Genomic DNA, 13,147 nt, shown 5'->3' with positions numbered 1-13,147 from the left:
TGATTATATTTAAACTATATATAAATATATATCTCATATATCAAGTCTTTCCAATAAGCCATGTGAATTAGTAATCTCAATGACATATAAAAATAGTAAGTCTTGATAATTTTTGACAATTTATTTCGAGCGATTTTTCCACTTAACAACATACTTTAGACAAGGCATTATATTAGGTACAAATAAATAAAATGGCTATTTTCATGATCCAGTGGCTGTACTAATCAATCTCCGAATAACTGATTCTATCGATTGTGTTTGGAATAGATTATAACGGGAAGTTTTCAATGCGCATGCGCTCCCTCTCCTCTCTCTTTCTGCCAAACTGTCGGCCATGGCCCCGATTGTGAGTACGAGCAAATTTTCTGAGAAACGACAAAATACGTTTTGTCACGTCCCTCCAGGCTCGCAGAAATCAGTGAATATTAAAGGCGAATCATTGAGAGTTTGAGTAATTTGATTAACGAAAGAATGTGTGCATCAGTGTTGTTTTTAAAAGCGTTTGTTTACCGGAGGTCTGGAGGGAGGCCTGCTCGTGAGCAACCACGTTGTAGCAACGTCCAGTTAGCAGATTAGCATTTCTCATAGAACCGACAGGATAACTACTATAATACTGAGCGTTTCTCCAAAATACTGATGTACCGAAATGTAGATATATTTATTTTTTAGTTTTTAAAGCAATTTCCTAGCCAAAGAATTAAAACTACGAAGCTAACTTAGCCAAAAATGATATGCGTTGGAGATTTAATTTCACGTTTACCTCAAAGTTTTTAAACTCATTTCGTTATTGCTTTGAAATATGTGTAACCGTAGGTCGTTGTCATATATGCTGTCAGATTCCCGTCTTGTTAGAACTATTTTTAATGAATGATCGGAGAAACGTGATTGATTCATGTAACGTTAACTTAGATGTATAACATGAATTCAGCCATTCAGTTCTTCTTTATGAAAACACTGATCTCTATTGATTTCATCCTGTGTTTTTAATTGTGTCTCACAGAAAAAGCAGGTGACCAAGGGTGGGAAGAAGAAAAAGCAGGTCCTAAAGTTCACCTTGGACTGCACCCACCCTGTGGAGGATGGCATCATGGATGCTGCTAACTTTGTAAGTGTATACTTGTTTTCTGATGCATAGTGCACACAAAACTGGAAATCGCAAATCCGATTACCTGACTGACAAGCCATTTTGAGTGTTGTGTGTGTCTTTAAAGTTTGCATGAAGTGAAAATTCATCCCATCCATTTTAAATGCATGTTATATATATATATATATTATTGTGAATATTTCATCCTTGCATACGTTTTATTTTTTTCAACCTCATAATGTTTAATCAAAATATCAAAATTGGATCTTTTTTTTATGTTCACATGTAAAACTGCATTTCCTGCTTGTATCCATTTCAGGTAGACCTGCCCCAAAATGGCGCACAAAACACAAAAATTGATAATTTTTTTTATTAATTGGAGGTACAAATCTAATTTATTATACATTCAAAAATATTTCTTAAATAGATTAATTTTAATCCACTATTTTAAACAATTTTATTCCATATCCTGCCCAGTGCTGTCCTCCAAACAAGGTGTAATGTAAAGTCTATGAAAACAAATATAGTGACTCTATCTATGTAGGCTATGCTGTAGGCTCACACACATTCACTCATCTGAACATAGTAATTATATTACATAAATGGGCTACTCCACAATATTTCCTTTTACTGTTACTGCTCTCATAAATATGATTACTTGTTACATGTCGCATTTTAAAACTACACTTAATTTCTAACAAAAATTGTATTTTAGCAGGGTGTCTGCGGGGTCTTAAAAGTTATGAAATTTAACTCCATGATTCCTGTATATACCCCGTTTAGGCATAATTAATGCGCTCCGTCTGTTTGACGCGTATGTGCGCACCGGCGCTCGTTCATTGAAATCTGTGAAGAAAGACGCTCGTTGTCAGAATATGCAAAATGGCAATACTTTTTTACGTTTTGTCCATAGAAATGGGTTTTTCACTACTGTAAAGCGATGTGACTGGCTTATGGATTCCCAGGCACAGCGCGCAGATGTGACTAATCGACAATCAAATTCATTGTCGATAATAACCAATTTTATCGATTAGTTTTTGCAGCCATAGTCTGTTAATGGCTTAAATAAGTGGCAAAGTGTACTTGTACTGATAGTTAAGTCTCTGTAATTTTCTAGTCTAATTTTTCATTCATTCTGTAAAATTGATTTTGATTTTATTTAATTTTCAAAATAACTGATGGATGTTTGTGCGGCTGTGATAAATGTGGGGACCGGGGTTGATGGCTTGCAGTTGTATTTCTGTATGATCTTATAGGCATGTCTGTATGTCTCTCTCTTTAGGAACAGTTCCTTCAGGAGCGCATCAAAGTAAATGGGAAAGCTGGTAACTTGGGAGGTGGTGTGGTCTCCATCGAAAGGAGCAAAAGCAAAATCACAGTGACATCAGAGGTCCCCTTCTCTAAAAGGTGAGTCTGAGATTAGAGATCCACTTTCCTGAAGTTAAATGCTTAGGAAGGGATGCTAACTATTAGCTTATTGCTGTTATTACTCTGTGACCATTATGTTGAAAATTTAGATAAGTTAAAACTAAAATGAGATGTAAAAGTAGTCAAGATAATGGATCTGAAAAATTCTGTACATATATTACCAAACGGCAAGAGAAAATTTGTCCACTTTATATGGTCTTTTGCTAGCCTGGCAAGCCAGACCTACATCAAGATGTTAGGTCTGGAAACTCACCATAGTCACGGCTCAATCCGAGGGGCGGGATAAACGGCTGTTTTTCAAATTCCCTCTGCACGCAATAGGACAGCGCTTCAACCCACCAGAGCGTTTTCCCAACAGCGGAGCTTAGTTGATAGATTCAACTTTTGCCATATCTGGCCGGCAAAACGACGAACACATCTTCCTTTTTTTAAGAATGACTTAAGTGCCGTTCTTTGCTCTTTTCTCAAAGAAAAACTTAACTCCAAGTCCTCCAGAGTCGCGGCCAAAGCCGATTCGAAAGACCGTTGTTCTCCATCAGCAGCCGCCATTCTTTGTTTTCAAGTAGCAGCAGCCAGGTAACCGTCGCAACTCTGTCGTGTATGTTAAGCCCGCCCCCGCCTACTCTATACACAACGTGATTGGCCTGACCCAATCTGGGTTTTTGCAGCGAGAAGGTTTATTGAGAGTTGCTAGACCAGCCTGGCTGCGAAATACATTTTGCTGCCGCTAGGGTGCGTCTAGATTTCTAGGCTAGTCTTTTGCCATTATCACCCTGTTGCTGTTATTTCCAATGCAATCCAATTTCCTTTATTAGTAGCCTACATGTACAGTATTTATTAATCTTAGTTCATATTAATCTCAACATTTACTACTACATTTTTAACATCAAAAATTGTATCTGTTAACATTAATGCACTGCGAACCAACATAAACATGTTTATTATAAAAATGTATTAAAATATAGTGCCTACTGTTAATGTAAGTTAATGCATTAATTTGAACAAATAAGACTTAATTGAAAAGTGATAAGGAAATCTTATATTTCCTGCACCGTGAATATGGTCATGCCCGTTTTTTCTGTTGATTGGTCAGGTAAGCTGTTGATAGAATGCTGTATAGTAATTTTGTAAGATGTTTGACCATTTGTGGTGAATTGAAGGTGCAATATATATATATATATATATATATATATATATATATATATATATATATATATATATATATATATATATATATATATATATATATATAAATAACACCGTCATTGTGTAAATGAAATGCATAGTTTTCCGTTTGTAGATTAAAATGGTGTCGTGCAAACAGCCCCTTTGTCATCAAAACTGGATGTCAATGGAAAAAAAAAATTTTCTCTGTAAATCAGTGTCCATTTTTCTCAGTTAGAATGTTGTCAAATCATAAGCGTACACATTTTGCAAACTGCACTGTAGCTTAAATGTAAATGTCGTCATTGACTAAACAGCCCATTTCAGTTCTGCAAACTGAAAGTGTTGTGTACTGCCAATTCAGTCTGAGATGTTTTACACTCATCCTTGATTTATTTAATGACAAACTGAAGTATTGTGCTTGCATCTTGCTATCAAACATGTATTTTAAGTGCAAGTGTAAGTGCTGTCAAAATTCCTTTATTATATATAGACTGTAATCATGCATTTCTTTTGATGCGTCTGGATGCTGAATTCCAGCCTGCTTACTAGAAAAGGCTTTTCAGAAGAGCTGTTATAATATTAAAAACATAAAGCAACCCATACTGTGGCTTTAATGTCAGCTTTACCATTGTTAGTGTGTTGGATATACAGTATTAAATCATTTTGAGAGTGGTCATTAAATCACTTTTATTTTGCAGTGGCTTATAAGTTAATTGTTTAATTGGTGTAATTCGGATACATTACTATGATCTTTGTGTAATGACTAATGATTATTCCACTTATACTGTGAAAATTCAAGCAAGGCATTTACAAGGCATTACATGAAGGATGCACCGATATTACAATTTTGGTCGATACGTATAATCCTATATATTTGTAAGCTGGTAACCGATATATTGGCCAATAAATCTAAAACAAAAACAAGACTCCCCATTAAAATCCATGTCCCAAGCACACAATTATAATATTCTCATAATTTTATGTAGCCTATGTGACAGACTCGAGTTGCACTTAACTGTTAACTTAAATCTTATTTCAAGCAATTAAAAACCATCATGGTGAACATCTTAAGTGTCTCAGTTGAAGGAAATAATCCATTATTTATCGGCTTCAGTATATCTGCTAAATTTGCATATTGGGCCGATAACAATAATAACTGACCAATGAACGTATATCGATATGTTAGCCGATATATCATGCATCCCTAAAATACATATTAATAATTTTATTGCTGCTGCTTTTTAAATATTGCATCACTTTTTTTCTTCTCTTTGTGGCATGTCATCTACATCTCCTTGTCAAATAAATGTCTGGGAAGCAAGATCTGATTAAGACCTTTTTGATTACCATAGGGATTTTTTTTTTTTTTTTTTTGCCCAGTAAAACAAATGGTGTGAATACAAAGTAGTTACTTATAAAATCTTTATCTATATTTATAAATAGTGACTTTTATTGTTAAAAAAATTCTAATCATATATGTGTAGGGTTCTGATTTTTTTCCCACTGTCATTTGTGGTTATATGAGAACCTGTATTTTGTAGTTTTTAAATGCACATTGGAAGAGGCTGTAAACTCTGACTTCTTTACATTGTTTATGTCCATATTACCATATCATTTGAAACTCGATGCCATTTGTGAATGGTCACTCTTAAGTGTTTATTTGTTGTCTTCAGGTACCTTAAGTATCTCACCAAGAAGTACCTCAAGAAGAACAACCTGCGTGACTGGCTGCGTGTAGTAGCGAACACCAAGGAGAGCTATGAACTGCGTTACTTCCAGATAAATCAGGATGAGGAGGAGGAAGACGACGAAGATTAAATGATTCCATGCCACTCTTTTGTAAATTCAATAAATTTTCAAAAGAAATCTGTTTCTTTGTGTCTGGTGTGCTCATTTCAGTATGTTCAACACATTGTGTCTTTTGCTCTGATGGTGCAAAAGTGCTGGCAAAATCCATTTGATTTATAATTATCCATTTTCTTTCTATTTTTAGAGCAACAGAAGTCTGTTCCTTTTATGTTCCATTAAAAGCATATAAAGACTCTTACCACCAGTCAGACAGGAACAATAATTTCCATAGCAACTGAAGTTTCTGCACTCTAAGGGTTCAGAGAGTTCATTTATCAGGGAACAACTTAAACCGGCATGAAATGGTTGATTGTTTTAGCTGATCTCCAAGCTTGTGCTCAACTCTCCGGACCAGCTGGAAAGTGTCTAAAACCACACTGGGAGACCAGCAAACCAGCTTAGGTAGGTTTATGCTGGTTTCTACTCCGACATTTTAAATTTTTCTTGATTGTTGCAGCGTGTTCTCAACATTATTTTAAATGTCTTGTTTTATCACGTGTCTGGCAGCAGTATCCTTGGCAACGGCTCATGATTCGTGAATTGTCCTGAAGGAGGTTCACAAGAATAAATTGAATGTTTATTTGCTTTAAAAATAACATTTCGTTTAAATAACAGAAACCTGGTAATTTTTTGTTCACCCAAAATGCGAAAGCAAAATGACAGCCTCAGTCACCATTCACATTATAGAATTGCAAGAAGATGCATTGAAAGCGAATGGTGACCAAGACTTTTTTTTTTTTTTTTTTTTTTTTAGCGAACCGTCCCTTTAAAACGTCAATAAACTCCGGCGTCAGATTTGTGCGTTCAGCCGTGACCTTGAATGTATCATTTGGTCGACCTAAATTTGTAAAATAAAAAAAGCAGCACAACTACCCCCCCCCCCCCCCCCCCAGCTCTTATTATGCGTTTCGTTTCCCTCGCCTGACTGAAAAGGGATTGTGAGGGAACTTTCTCCCGTGTGTCTCCCTGTATAACCTCGCATTCCTCGAACTTGAGCGGGAAAAGGGCAATGCCAACGCGAGACGGGTGCACGCGCCGCCACTCTCAGCACTAGTTAAGCCGGTTACCAGCAGAAAAGCACTAACTAGTTGTGTCGGGAAACTATGGGATGGATTGCCATGGCAACCGACCAGACGTCACAATCTGGGCATGTGTGTTCCATTTTTGTCTCTTTCTTATTTTCAGACTGGAGGATTTGGATAGAGAAGAGGGAGAAAGGGAAAGATGTTTTAAAACAGGGCAGCCATCTTTTATTTTATTGAGAGCATATTAAAATAATTTTTTTACCTCACCTTTAGTAGACGTCTCCTCTGAATCTGAAAATCTGGGCATTGAGAGGGTTAAGTTTCAGGACTTTATCCCTGTATCTCGGATGTGATTTTCTTGTTATGCGGTAAAGATGCCCGGATCGCTAAGCAATGAAGATGAGGGGCAAGACGATGTGGATTTTGAGGACGACGTGCCAGGTGAGGGGGTAAAGAGTCACAGGGGAGGGAGAGTTCTGCCCTTCACAACTGCGCTGCTACGCCTAGTTGAATGCGGAGGAAAAGGGGCTTGACGCGCGTGCGATTTATTATAGTCTCAGTAGCTTCTGTTCTCACACCGGACACTGTTCGTCCAAAAATAACGGTACACTGTCCGACTGTATTTGAGTCATTAAAGCGCGACTGTCCTCCAGCAGACCATCAGTCTGCGATTCTCATTTCTCAGCTATGTTCGTATCCCTTCATCCGACGGGTTGTTTTTACAGGCGCATTTGTCTTTGCATATAAATGAGTTATGCATGCACCCACTGTCTTTTTTTCTTTCTTTCCAGTCTGGCTGCTCTGATATTGCACCCACTGTGCACAATGATATCTTATTGTAATATATAGTCAAATAGTATGCAAGACCGAGCTGTTGTGATTTATGCATCGTTTATTGCTGATCTAAACACGCACAAAAAGGGAGCATCATCAGTTTCCCAAAAAGGTGTTATGGCATTCCTCCGAGGAATATTTAAGGGCTGATGGTGACAAAGCTTCCCTGTGGTCACACTGTCTTGTAAAAGTAGTGCATGTGCTTGACAGAGCCACGTGTGACAGGAAAACATCAGCTACAATGATCCTCTGCCTCTGTGGTCTATTGGACACAGACTTTAGCCAAGACAGTCCACAGTATCCTATAAGAGTTTGATTTCTACACTGTAAAAACGTTACTGTAAAAATACAGTGGGGATTTAATAGGTTTGGTGATTTTAGATTATATAATGATACAAACCTATTTGATTTATCATTAATCTGTTTGTTGCTGTAAAATGTACTGATAATGATAGACTACAGTTGATCAGAATTGGAATTACAGACTTGTGGTGTTGCCTGAAAGAGGGGTATTTGCTTCATTTAAACGAACGTTAGTAACAGATTTTTTTGTGCAAAAGCTGCTTTACAGACATTTTTTTTTCTTGTTGTTATTCTTCACGTTGATGTTGGGTATTTGGTTATCTGGTGATATTCAAGGTTAACTCCAAAGCCAAACTTATCCATGGGTTCATCACTGCTGTTGACAGTCTCTGTTTGACTGTATTCTTATGATGTCACACTGTCTGTTTATGCTTCTTGTGTAGGTGGAAGGCATGCATCTTATTTCAAAAAAGACTCATCAGTCTTGTTTTTTGCTTATAGATTGGTCTCAAAAGCCATAGATTGTGAGAGTATGGTTCTCAGTGGTGTGATCGAGAAGCCGTTTGGTAAAGACCCAGTTCTGCCTGCATGCCTGCCTTTTATACATTCATGGCCCTCAGTTCAATCAAATCAATACATTTATAGTTTTTCGCTCACAGCTCGGTCTAGGCTGCCTCTGAATTAGTCACAAATTAATCACGTGACCGACCTGAGCACGACTATCTCATTTGCGCCCCAATCACGTATTTACCTTCTTTTTTTTTTACTAGGCAGCAACATGCCAGAGATGAAGCTGCTGCGGGCTGCAAATGGTTTGAAATAATGTGCAGTATGCAGAAGAATTAATAATTGAGAAATAATTTATGAGCCAGCATGCTCTTTCCGTGTAGACAGTAAGCCCCCGCTATGTGCTAAAAATGAGAAATCTATGCAGTGCAGGACTAGCCAGGATTTTGGGTTATGCTGTTTAGTCCCATTCACTGTGATTGCTTTCATTGTGCAGGCCAGAACACATTCACTGGTTCCTATTCTGAGGCGGCTGATGAATTTTTGGTGAGATTATTAAATACAACTTGAATTTAGCTATATTTAAGATGTGAAATGAGCTTTTTAATGAATTAGTTGCAAACCTCTGCATAATAATTCCTGTACAATATGATTACATTCAAACAATTGATCTCTAGCTTCTCCGCAAAGAACCGTAAAGCATATTTTTCTTTATTTTGAATCCATTACAGTGAATCTAAGATGCAGTAATGTGATAGGACTTATATTGAGAATGCAGTACAGTAGGCCATCGAAGTGAGATTTGCAAACAGTACTGTTGTGTTTCACGATCCAAACACTGCAGAACACATGACTGGTGCCCACAGTAGGAGCAATGAAGTGATCAGTGGTGCATGCCCTAAACGCAGATACAAAGAAACAAACGGATGATTTATAAGAACGTTAAGAGAATGAAACGTGACAAAGAATTCAAAAGCAAGTTCAAAATTTGCATGTTATTTCACCTCCATCGGATTTGGTTAATGGATGTGCATCAGCTCTGTTAAGATATGTACATTTTAATCAGTTACTTTTAAATTGTTGCAACTTGACTCCACATTCCTCGTGTGCCACATCAGGAACAAAGGATGGAGCGGCTCCAGAGAGAAAGTGATTTTTCTCAGATTTCCAAAGGTTTGCAGTCTCAAAATTCGTAGCAAATTCAATGGATAATTTATCCACAAATTAAATTCTCTAATTTACTCAGTGTCATGTCGTTCAAAACCTGTATGGCTTTTCTGTAGATCGCAAAAAAGAAGATATTTTGAAAAGATGTTTTTTTGTTTTTCCATACAATGAAAATCAGTAGGGTCCAATGTTGTTTTGGACCCCATTGACTTCCATTATATGGACAAAAACATTATTTTGTGTACTGTTTAGAAGAAAGAAAGTCATGTAGGTTTTGAATGAGTAAAATGATGAGGAAAAAAAAGATCATTTCCTGCTCTGTTCTTGTGTTAGCACTCTTTCATTTGTACGTCGTGCCCCAACAATGCCAGTTAGAGTTCTGTTTGTGGTGATTCTCATTAGGACGCATTAGGGTGAAACTGATTCAAAGTCATTTGAGTGTTTTTTGCCTCCTCTATTTCCTCCACTCACAGTCTGGTTTTCTTTTACATAGTCTTATCTTTGAAATTGAAAGATTATCATGAGCTTCCCTCTGCTCATCACTCTGATTGGTGGGGGTTATTTTTGGAAGCTGCGCTGTGAAAGCTGACACCCCTTCCTTCTTTGCTGGAGTTTGTGCATGCGTGTAAATCATTGTTGCATCACACACATATGTCTGTGTGTCATCAGTCTCTGCATCAGACTCCACAGTGTGTGTCAAATTAAAACATCTTATGAATTTTACCAACAAATTACTGAATATGCATGCTGGAATAAAATAATTAGAGCATCTAAACTCAATTTCAGTGCCTTTGTTCTAGTTTTATGGGTTATTAGGACATTAATTTTAGACTACTTTGCTTGTGTACTTGCAAGTTTTGCCACTTTGCAAAGCAAAGCAAAGGATTGTGAATCAGCCTTGGACTTGGAGAAAGGATATAGTCTTCAGAAAGTAGAGACAGCGCCTATAAAAGTTGAAGGTCTCAATGAGGGGGTGTTCTAATCATGCTGTCTCATCACATTAACGGTGGGGGTACTATTAACATACACACTCTGTCAGACAGCTAATGCATTTTCCTGTAAACGTTCCCCTTCTTAACAGCGAGCCCGGCCTTGAATCCCATCTCTAATGGAGTGTGGCAATGACCCAGCCCTTGTTACAAGGTCAGAGTTACCCCAATGTCCGTGCTTAGCTGACACAGAAATGTATGGCTGCATGTCATGACATTTTCAGGCTTGGTACCAGTTAGCAAATGGCAGCAGCACAGCTTTTAAACACCTGGCGGTTCCTGGCCGAGGCTCTGTTTACCCGGGAACATAGCACAGAATGTAAGCGCCTATTGCAGCAACTTCGGTATGCATATTAAATAGGAATTTAATAAAGTCTTAACATTGAAAAAAACCCCACACTTCAGCTTATTTGGATTGATATATTAATATTCACATTGGTTTGTTTTATAAATGTGAATTTTCACCTTAAAAGTCAGATGACAATGTAAAACCTTTGCCAGATATCCCCACTTCAAGAGTGCTGTGTTGCATCACCGCGACTGTAAGTGAGAAATGAATGAAGACGAGATGTGAGCTTGATGCGCCTGGCAGGCAGCAGACATATTCTGCCGACATGAAAGAGCCTCCCTGTGAGATGTACTGCAGACGCACTGCCCTAAATATCTGTCATCTCACAGGCAACTGCTCTGTTTATGTGCGGTAGAAGATTGAAATAAGAAAAAGCCTCCCAGCAGCTGACAGAAAGATGGGGAGCTCTGTATTTTACGTGAGTAAATACCCGAAATGCCCTGTAGGGCTGCAAGCTGGGCTTGAACCGCGTAGGGGCTGCTCTCACCGGAGCTGAAGTCCTCAAACAGTAGCAGCTAAATGAAGGTTAAGTGGATTTTGAGGATAGCATCCAAGAGGCTGGGAAAGCCCCATCTCTGGCAGCTCCCACGGGGCATGGTGGGCTGCGGGACAGGGCTTTAGCTGATTGACTCCACCACACGCGCTGCATATTTCATGGGCCGCCGTCTGAGCTGACGATAGACAGTCGGCAGGAGTCGTGCCGTAGAGCTCCTGTTGCAAAGGATGTCTCTCTCTTTTTTTTTTTAGCTTAGCCTTTTTGACAGCGTGGCATTATTGAAGTGTTACAGTGAACGTGTGCTGCTAGACAGTAGTTTTTTTGTTTACAGTGAGAGATTCACAGTTCAGCAGGTGGCAGAGACCTCACCTCACCTCTCTATTTTCACTCCCTTTTCAGTGTGTCAACTAAAATCTTTGCTTTTCCTCTAAAAGGAGTCTCCGCTTCACAAGCAAGCCTCCAGCAGAAGACAGACAGACAGACAGATAGAAAGACAGACAGATAGATAGATAGACAGATAGACAGATAGAAAGACAGAAAGACAGACAGATAGATAGATAGATAGATAGATAGATAGATAGATAGATAGATAGATAGATAGATAGATAGATAGATAGATAGATAGATAGATAGATAGATAGATAGATAGATAGATAGATAGATAGATAGATAGATAGATAGATTTCTTACTATTTCATATGAAATCGCCAACTCATAATAAAGATGGATTTTGTATAAATTCAAACATAATTGTAACATAGTTCGGGATGGACGGATGGATAGATGGATGGATGGAGAGATGGATGGATGGAGAGATGGATGGATGGAGAAATGGATGGATGGTGGAGATGTGATGTGTCTTGTAACTGAACCTCCTCTGTTTTTTTTCTCAGATGAGGATGAGGAAGGTGAACGTCAGAGTGTCCCCCTGTCGCCGCTAGAGAGATTCTTCTCTGAGGATGATTCGGTTAAACAGCATAAGAAGAAGAAACCCAGCAAGATAATGGAGGGAAAGGAGCCCAAAGTTAAGAAAAAGAAGAAGAAGGAGGTAAAAAATGTTATTATTGTTATCTGATTGTTTGAAGCATGGATGAAATATACAGTATGTCATAAGTGACACAATCAGAATGCAATTTATTTTCATGTGTCGTACATTTGTTAAACCTGCAATTATGGTATTTATAGCATCTTTGTTTTTGAATGGCTTTAAATGTAATGATCATTTACTATAAATGTGTCATCAGTGAGGTGACAAGACAAAAACCTGGGACAGTTCAAATGTAAAGTTCAGTCAGATACTACTAGTTTGGTCAAGTTATCATTAAAACATCCATTTATTTTTATTAAATAATAAAATGGAACAATTCCAATTCAATGCACTTTCAAGGGGATAATTCACCCCAAAACCATTTACTCATCCTCATGTTGCTCCAAACTTGTATAGCTTTCTTTCTTCTATGGTTCATAAAAGATATATTGAAAAATTGTTGGGGCATGACGTACAATTTAAACGGTGCTAACAAGAACGGAGCAAGAAATATACTGGATGTTTTTCATCATGAATATATTTTTTTCTCATCATTTACTCACCCTCATGTCATTCCAAACCTACGTGACTTTCTTTCTTCTGAACAACACACAAAAGAGGATATTTTGAAGAATGTTTTTAACCATAGCCATACAATGAAAGTCAATGGGGTCCAAAACAACATTGAACCCCACATACTTTCATAGTATGAATTTTTTTCTTTTTCTGAACTATCCAAAAAATATATATCTTCTTTTGTATTCCACAGAAGACAAGGCACTAAAAATGGAAATTATCTTATGTAAAACAGGGTTTCTTCTCAGAAACGTTACGCTGACGTTATACCATCCATATACCAAGTAGCGCCCTGGTCTGACTTCAGCATACAAAACATAAAAGCACTCATAAGAAAGGCCAGGTGC

General features: G+C 37.8%; 2 protein-coding genes across 2 annotated transcripts in view; both read left to right on the top strand.

The window, feature by feature from the left end:
• Window positions 1-250: 250 nt before the first annotated feature.
• On the top strand, window positions 251-5,549 carry rpl22 (ribosomal protein L22). Its single transcript, XM_081356978.1, has 4 exons — window positions 251-346; window positions 1,001-1,105; window positions 2,367-2,491; window positions 5,353-5,549. The coding sequence occupies exons 1-4, from the start codon at window positions 335-337 to the stop codon at window positions 5,495-5,497; spliced, it is 387 nt and encodes a 128-aa protein (XP_081213104.1). The 5' UTR covers window positions 251-334; the 3' UTR covers window positions 5,498-5,549.
• A 1,161-nt stretch (window positions 5,550-6,710) lies between these two features.
• Window positions 6,711-13,147, top strand: part of chd5 (chromodomain helicase DNA binding protein 5) — a 34,952-nt gene continuing 28,515 nt past the window's right edge. Inside the window, exons 1-2 of the mRNA XM_081356977.1 lie at window positions 6,711-6,993; window positions 12,091-12,245. Coding sequence (XP_081213103.1) covers window positions 6,927-6,993; window positions 12,091-12,245 — 222 coding nt within the window. The 5' untranslated portion in view covers window positions 6,711-6,926. The remainder of the gene's footprint in view (window positions 6,994-12,090; window positions 12,246-13,147) is intronic.

The sequence above is a fragment of the Scardinius erythrophthalmus genome, assembly GCF_964197995.2.
Source record: "Scardinius erythrophthalmus genome assembly, chromosome: 25".
Lineage (NCBI taxonomy): Eukaryota > Metazoa > Chordata > Actinopteri > Cypriniformes > Leuciscidae > Scardinius > Scardinius erythrophthalmus.
The sequence above is the reverse complement of the archived record's forward strand: the minus strand, read 5'-3'. Positions and strand labels throughout refer to the sequence as shown.